The sequence below is a fragment of the Ananas comosus genome, linkage group 6 (genome assembly GCF_001540865.1).
Source record: "Ananas comosus cultivar F153 linkage group 6, ASM154086v1, whole genome shotgun sequence".
In the NCBI taxonomy this organism is placed as follows: Eukaryota; Viridiplantae; Streptophyta; class Magnoliopsida; order Poales; family Bromeliaceae; genus Ananas; species Ananas comosus.
In genome coordinates this window covers 14,516,871-14,524,952 of record NC_033626.1, presented here as the reverse complement: position 1 = coordinate 14,524,952, position 8,082 = coordinate 14,516,871, and the positions used below count along the sequence as shown (strand labels likewise).

Here is an 8,082-nt window from a genome sequence, read left to right as displayed (position 1 = left end):
AATCATTATCTATAAAAGTTTTAGTCAACAAAGATTAGTATTCTAATATTATATTTATACGTACGATACGCACTAGGAATAGCGAATAGTTGCGCCCATTCCTGTACAAATAGAGATAAAAGAAGCAACTAGGCGCCAGTAGAAGATTGAGAACAAGAGGGGGGTNCACAGGCCATACAGATCACGTGCTATCAATCCGATCCAAAAAACATTAATATATTAATTAGACCAACAACACCCCATGGTATTGGTAATTTGGTACTTACTATTCCAGCAAACAGTTTGTAACAAATTGTCTAAACAAATTGGACCTCTCAGACCGTTCGAGGCTAAATCCAAAAATAACAACTAATCAATGCAAGCCCTACCAACAACATTCCTATCATTCTACCGACCGTCCCTAGAGCAAGTGGCAAAGGGCTTGGTGGTTGATACCTGAGACCCAAGTTCGAATCCTAGTTGATTCACATTTCTAGCTAAGTTTATTTNCAAGTATGCCCTTCAAAGACTCCAACTATTAGAATTATATAGAAATATTCTCTAAAAATTTTTAACGATTTTTTTCTTCCCTTCTACCATCACAAGTAATATAAGAGTGTTTAAAAAATCAATTTATCTTATTCACTAACTAGGATTAAATATGCAGCCCATTTAATCATTTCTAATCTTTGGATTAATACTATTACCCTGTGGGGACCACTCAACCTTTGGGGTACTACTTAACCCTAGGGGGGACCGTAATCATCTCAACCGTATAATTCTTGATCTAAGGATCAAAAAATCTTTTCTTTTTAAGAGATAGATAGCACGCTACCAGCTTCGTTTATTTCATTTAAAAATAAACTTAGCTGAAAATGTGAATCAACTAGGATTCGAACTTGGATCTCGGGTACCAAATACCAACCACCAAGCCCTTTGCCACTTGCTCTAGAGACGGCGAATACTTTTTAATGTCCATTTTGGAAGGGTTTGCCCTAGAACAGCCAATCAATGCCAGCACAATTAAAGAAAGTCAATAATTTAACTTGGAGTCTCAAACCAGCTGATTTTAAAAATCTACAATCAATTCCTCTTCCTCATTTTTCCCACAAATATAAAAGTACGGTTTTCTAATATAAGATAAAATTTTAGAAAATAATGATTTTTTTATTTTATAAAGTTGTTGTTTCAATCCTGACAGTTGATATTTAACAGGTTAAATTTTACATTATCACCTACTAATTTTACGTGCTTTTTTATATCTATTATTCACATAGTAAGGATATTAATTAGTGAGGATATTAATATACGTTTTTAGACCGGTCTTTTGTAATATAAATTTATTTTCTTGGATAATAATAATAATTTTAAGACACCAAGTGTGATTATGCCGAGAAGGTTCCTTCAGGCCACAACCACATATTAAAAGGAATACGTATCCAATAAAGGTCCCATATTATATTCTAACCTGTGTTCTAATTGCACCGGATAGGTCACTCTCTGCAAAGGTTCCCGTGGCCTCAAAGCGTCACAATTATTGCAGCACCCACTTTGTTCACATGACACCACCAAAGCTAGGTGAGTTAAAAAACAAAGCTCGTATTGAAAATTATAAGGTTTCCCGTTCATTATACTTTGATTAGACAGAGGTCCGTCCAAGTCACTCAGAGGTCCAATTTAGTCAAACAGATGGACTTTTGTACCACAGGATAATAAAAGAAGAATCTGCTCGAGCCAACAAAGTATTCATTCGTAATAAATTTATAGAGATGGGAGAAGAACAAAGGAAGGTCTGAAGGAAAGAACCAAAAAAATGCAGGAAAAACATATCCAAATAAACCTGGAGAGTGAGAGAAATCACATGTGTCTAGAGAGATCCGTAGAGTGTACATGAGAACACCCACACCTTTACCTTTGCCTTCACCTTTACCTTTACCTTTACACAAATGGGGTCGTCCATCTTCCTGCTAGCTCCCTTGTAATAATAATCACCAGGGAAGGTAAGTTTCAATACTTCAAACCACCCCCAAAAGAATGTTGAATCTGTCCATAACGCTATGGAGCAGTTACTATGTCGCAGCTGATCCGATAATTTTCTTCTCGAATAGCTTGATCTTATCTGCGACGCGCTTCATACTATCATCATAGACATATGGCATCCCCTCGAACCAAGTCTTATTACCGCCGGGTGGAATCGGCACAAATTCTCGGCAGGGCTCGCCTAAGATGTTGATGGAGTTGTGATAGTGATAGTATCTGATTAAGCTTTCGGTCCTGTGGGTGGTCCTCCCATATACATTCTGCGACATGTGGACGCCCGTGGCATATGCATTCCGGGCCTGGATTGCGTACTTACGATCTCGGCGTACTCCGGTGATAGAATTACGGAAGACCAGCTTCTCAAACCCCCATTCCCTGTACATCCAAACATAAGAGACAACTTTAAGATCCAAATTGAAAAAGGAACCAGCTTATCTATATCTAAGTGATAGCTCTAGCAGCCGAGCGGAACAATCCCTTCTCTTTATAGCTAACAACATATCTCTTTACGTATTCTATCATCCAAAGCTGACTCTAGCAGACAGAAATATATACGCATAAACCCACTTCTGCATCAAAATCAGAGAAAGTTGCTATGGACATAGTTGGATGGAAAATATGCTTTGCCTAGCTAGTGCAGAATTGGATCAAAGAAGGCTCATTTTACTAATTTTTGTGGAGGTTCTAGTACTTCGCGGTCAAATTCACAGTACTTGCCAAATCTCTATCATAAGTTGCACAACTCAACAAAAAAGAAATTACAAAATGGTTGCCAGACACAACTACAACCAAACATTTGGATTGGAGAATACTAGAACTGAATCAACTCGATCCCTCGAAACTTCATCATATGCACCTTTTCATTTTGCGTGCACATTTTCTTTTTTGCTACTTGCGGAATCAAATACAAATTTATCACTTTTTCTTGCACAAAACCAGACTAACAGAACTCGACATATCAAATGCTGTTACGCCAACCCTTCATGTTTCAGATAAAAAGTTACAATAGACAACCAAGAAAATGTACTAGGGACACTACACCAACCACACCACAAAGAATATTTGTGACTCCACAAAGAACAGATAGAACAGATGGCACAAAACTTTAAATGTGGAACTCTGCCTGCTACGACTTGGTATAAATATTACTCCGAAATAGATTGTAATCTCGATAGTTGATTGCTCTAGAATGTTCAGAAAACCAAATGCCCGTCTAAGATGAAAAAGGATATGATCGTGAAAGAAATGCAATGCAGATTTTACCAAAAAATGCTTTATCTCTCTTTCTCTTTTCTTTCAGCACGCAATTGTTGGAAATTTCGGAATGCTCGCAGTTGGGGAAAAAAGAAAAAAAAAAATTTCATAAGGATCTCAAATTGACGGCACTGTCTATCATCTCTCTGTTGACGCCATATAAAATCGCCAGCTGGTAATCCTAGCTATAACCAGTCCTGTTAAACAAAGAAACAACCTTAAATTGGTTAAAGAGAGAGTATCTCACCTGGAGTAGTCCTTCTTGGGGTCCATCGTGCAGAGCTTGCTCGACATGGGATTCTGCTCGATGGTGAACTGCGTATAACGCGATAGCTTTCCCAAGACCGACTGAAGCGTCTGACCGTTCGGCAGATACAGATACTCGTCCACATCAAAGAAGAAGGTCCAATTTGCGGCGTGCCGATACCGATGCAAGCAGTCGTTCACCACCAGGAACTGATTGTAGTAATAGCCGTCGTACTCCGCCTGCGCCCGTATGTCCTCAACCGTCGCCCACCCGGCCTTCACCCAGGGCTCCAGCACCGCCCGCACGGCCGGGTCGACCCCGCCGGCGTCGTGGAAGACGAAGTGGGAGTTGGGCCCGAAGAAGTGGGCGTGGTAGGCCATCCACTCCCTCACCCTGCTGGCGCTCAAGCTGCCGTAGAGAGAGGAGCCGCAGTACAGATACTCGTACTTGAAGGGAGGGCTGAAGCGGGCCTCGTCGTAAGCCCCGGGGGCTTCTTCCAAAGCTACGAACTTTTCGTACCTCCGGGAGGAGGTGGAGTAGTAGGCGTGGAGGAGGAGTTTGCCCCCGCTGTTGCGGGCGTTGGGGTTGGAGGGGAAGGTGCAGTTGACGACGACGACGGTGTAGACGCGGCCGTAGCCCCAGTCGGGGAGGATCTTGTAGGCCTTGGTGCGGACGGGAGGGGGAGGAGGGGAGCGGTCGGCCAGGTTGGGGTCGGGGTCGGGGTTGGGGACCCACTCGCACTTGAAGTAGGGGCTGCCGAAGACGTGGGCGGGCTTGGAGGCGAGGCCCACGACGGCGAAGGTCGGCGGGCCGCCGCGGTAGGCGCCCATCTGCACGAACAGCGCCGCGGCGCTCCCGTAGGGCCGGAAAAGGCGCTTGTTGGGGTCCGATGCGATGGCTGGTCTCGCTGCACTAGTTGTTGTTGTTGCTGCTGCTGTTGTTGTTGTTGCTGCTGCTGCTGCTGCTGCTGCTGCTGCTGTTGTTGTAGTGGAATTGGGCGTGGGGGAAACGGAGAGTAAGGGGAGGGAAAGAGAGAGCTTGTGCTGCGGGAGTTGGGCTGGCGTTGGGGTTTTGGCTGGGGTTGTGGTGGTGGTGGAATTAGAAGGGGAAAAGGAGGAGGAGGAGGAGGAGGAGGAAGAAGAAGAAAGCCTCTGGCTTGGGAGATGGGTGGTGGAGTTGGCGGTAGAAAGATTGGAGCTTGGGAGGGGACAAGACGGGGAGGAGTAGCGAGAGGAGAGGAAGGACTCGTAGGGCTGAAGTTGCCAGAGGGCCATCACCAAGGTTAGCACGGCGAGGGTGGCGATGAAGGGCTTCAAATCAAAGCAGGACACGGCCATGATGGGAGCCGATCCCCCACCACCACCACCACCGCCGCCACCACCACCACCGCCACCACCATCTTTTCTCACACTGGGAGGTTTCATGCTCTTCCTCTTCTTCTCCTTCCCAATTCCTTTCAGATTGATGATTACCTGCTCCTAAAAAATATTATATGGTTTTGTGGGTACTAGGTACTGCAGATTCCCGTGATGTGGTTGCCGAGAAGAGGAGATGGGGTCTAGAGAGAGAATATGAGAGAATGGGAGAGAAAACGAATACCTCTGGTTTATTCCAGAGGGAATAGCAATACTGGGACTGGGGCTGGGGCCGGGGGTGACGATCGAGTTATTACGACCGGATAATTACGGAACAGAGAGTATATATGGAGCATGTTACGACAAACGCACAAACGGAAACGAAATGACGAACACAAAAACAATCAAACCACAAGCAGAAAAATAAAGAGATACAGATTTACGTGGAAAATCCTTTGCAGGGAAAAACCACGGGCGAGGAAGGAGAGATCTTCACTATGGAACGAAAAAGGGAATACAAAGTTCTTCAGGTTACAACCAACCACGATCACTCGCCTCTAGAGCATAAACGATAAACGAAAAGGAAAACTCATAACGGGTTTCGGATCCGATCCGTACCCACCACAGATATTCATTTTTTCTCCATAATTTTTTTTTCTGGTCGCACTGCGAAGCTGTCGGCGAGTCGTAAATCCGAATCTGAATCGATAGTAGATTTCGAGTCACATCTAACAGAGCAGCGTCTGTGGTAACGCTTCACCTCTCCCGTTTCCTCTCACTTTGCTCCGTCATCGTCCTCCAAGGCTTACACCTGTAGCCCGCACAGCACACAAGTTATCATGCTATCAAAAGCAGGGGATGTTCCGTTGCTGCGCTTTTCCATTCCTTTTCGTGTGAAAAGCGCGTGTTCCCCCCAGTGCGCATCCTGATTAAAGTGCACTGTAATTTGTTAAAAAATTAATCATGCTGCTTCTTTGTATATAAAAATATTAAAACCCTAGTTTAGGGTTTAGTAAGCCAAAAAAAATAGGGGTAAAAAGACAAAGATCCTGTGCTCGAGTAAAGAGAAAAGGCAAGCAAAGCCTGGTTTTTAACCCGTCCACCAACGAGCGAGAAGAAGTGCCCGCGAAGCAAGGAGCGGATCGCACAAAGACTGGGGATGAGTCTTCTCGAACACATCACCATCTTAGAACCGGATTTCGCAATTATGCCTAAATGATTGTGTTTCCTTAATTGGTGGGCATAAATTACATGAATAAGAAAGGAATTGAACTATTCATTCATGTAAATTGACCGATTTCACTTCCCCATTTATGGTCGAGTTCAACTCATTTACTTACATAGGAGCAATGCACGACATCGACCATGTGATTGAGCAACCATTGAATAACATTGATTGTTATTAACTTCGATAAATTGTACAACTCCGGATCCGCGCCAGGCCTCATTCCAGGCCTAGCAAGCGCGGCTGGGCACGGTCCCCTGTATAAACTGGACTCCGTCGTACTGCGCTGGTCCCCGCCGAAAATAAATTACTGGTCAATTATTTTTATTATTTTTATTTAAATTTAATTTTTTACATATCTAATTGTACCTTTTAAAGCAAATATGTTGCTATTTATTTAGCAATTAAAATTTAATTTTTAAATTCAAAATTGATTCAAATTTTAAATAACTTAAATTTATATATGAAAAATAAAACAAACTAAAATTATATGCCGGACAATCAAAGCGGCAAGATGTGGCCCAACTCTGGCCACGCCTTTTGCTGGTCATGCGTGCACAGTCCCTCCATTGGCAAGGCTGGCTCTAGCATGAGCCAAAATTACAATAGTTAACTATTGTCTTTCAAATTTAGGTACCTTGGATGATATACAAGTTCCACCGTAGTTTGTAACTATAATGGTAAGTGATCATAAATTTGACCTTTCGATTAATTTCGTTTATACCCTCACAAAGTTATAAAATATCATAAATACTCTCCGAATTTTTAAAATTACACAAATACCCCTCTAAATATAATATTTCTTTCATACCTGCCCTTACTGTTAGCTTTTGCTAACACCCGTCAACTCAGCATATTCTTTATTTTACTTCAGGATATGAAATTACTATTTTTCCTTAATTTTTGTTCACTATTTATTTAAAAATCAAACCTTATTCACTATTATTTATCAATAATTATACTAAAGCTATTCAACTACAGGCCATTTAAGTAAATCTTTGAAGTCTTATTATTTATTTATTTTTCAATAGAAACTTCATTTAGCTTTTAATTTTTTTAAGATATATAATACATATGGACTATCTCCACATTGCGATTTTATCCTTAAACTTTTTTAGTTTTATGTACTATGAAGTTAGTAAAATTATTAAATTTAATTGAATCATTAATGGATTAGATAAAATCTCTAATTTAATACTAAAAAATTATTCAATTTTAAGAAAACAAAATTTAAGAAGACTTTAATCAAAAAGTTAAATTTAGGGGGTTATATATTTCACAATGGGTTGTAATTGAGGGGCACTCCATATATTCAATAATTTTGTGAGGTTTGTCATGATAAGAATGAGTAAAGGTGGTATTTTGAAGCTTTTATATCTAAATATGATGGAATGCTAACTCTGAGGGTATTTTTAAAATTTTTCATACTTTTGGATGATTAATATGAAATTTTTAAATTTTAAAAGGTATTCATAAAATTAGAGCTATTTAGAAGGGTATTGAAGAAATTTACCGTTGTTTTTTTGATGAATTTATGGCACTTAAAAATTGGAGAAGAAAAAAAAATAAAAAAAAATAAAATGGGAGGTAAAATACAAAAAGATGTAGTGATAGAATTCGCAACGGCACTATGCAGACTGAGGTGTGAACGCAGGGCGACACTGAACGGGGACCAAAATATTGTCGCCGGTAAGTGGCGCTCGTGTAATTTTGATCAAGAATCAGGCCACATGTCTGGCTTTTCTCTGCACCACCAACGGTAAACAGGTACGACGAATGACGCGTTGTGATAATCAGGTAACTAACTAAATGTGAACACGAAACGAAAAAGACGCGTTGTGATAATCAGGTAACTAACTAAATGTGAACACGAAACGAAAAAAATGTTGCCGACTGTCTCTAGCGCAAGTGGCAAAAAAATTTGGTAGTTGATAATTTAGTACCTGAGATTCAAGTTTGAATTCTAATTGATTCATATTTTA

At 41.1% G+C, this 8,082-nt stretch overlaps 1 protein-coding gene across 1 annotated transcript; it reads right to left on the bottom strand.

Moving 5' to 3' along the window:
- Positions 1,693-5,225, bottom strand: LOC109711756 (galactan beta-1,4-galactosyltransferase GALS1). Its single transcript, XM_020234963.1, has 2 exons — positions 3,521-5,225; positions 1,693-2,394 (listed from the first exon to the last, which is right to left on the bottom strand). Exons 1-2 carry the CDS (start codon positions 4,942-4,944, stop codon positions 2,049-2,051), a joined length of 1,770 nt encoding a protein of 589 aa, XP_020090552.1. The 5' UTR covers positions 4,945-5,225; the 3' UTR covers positions 1,693-2,048.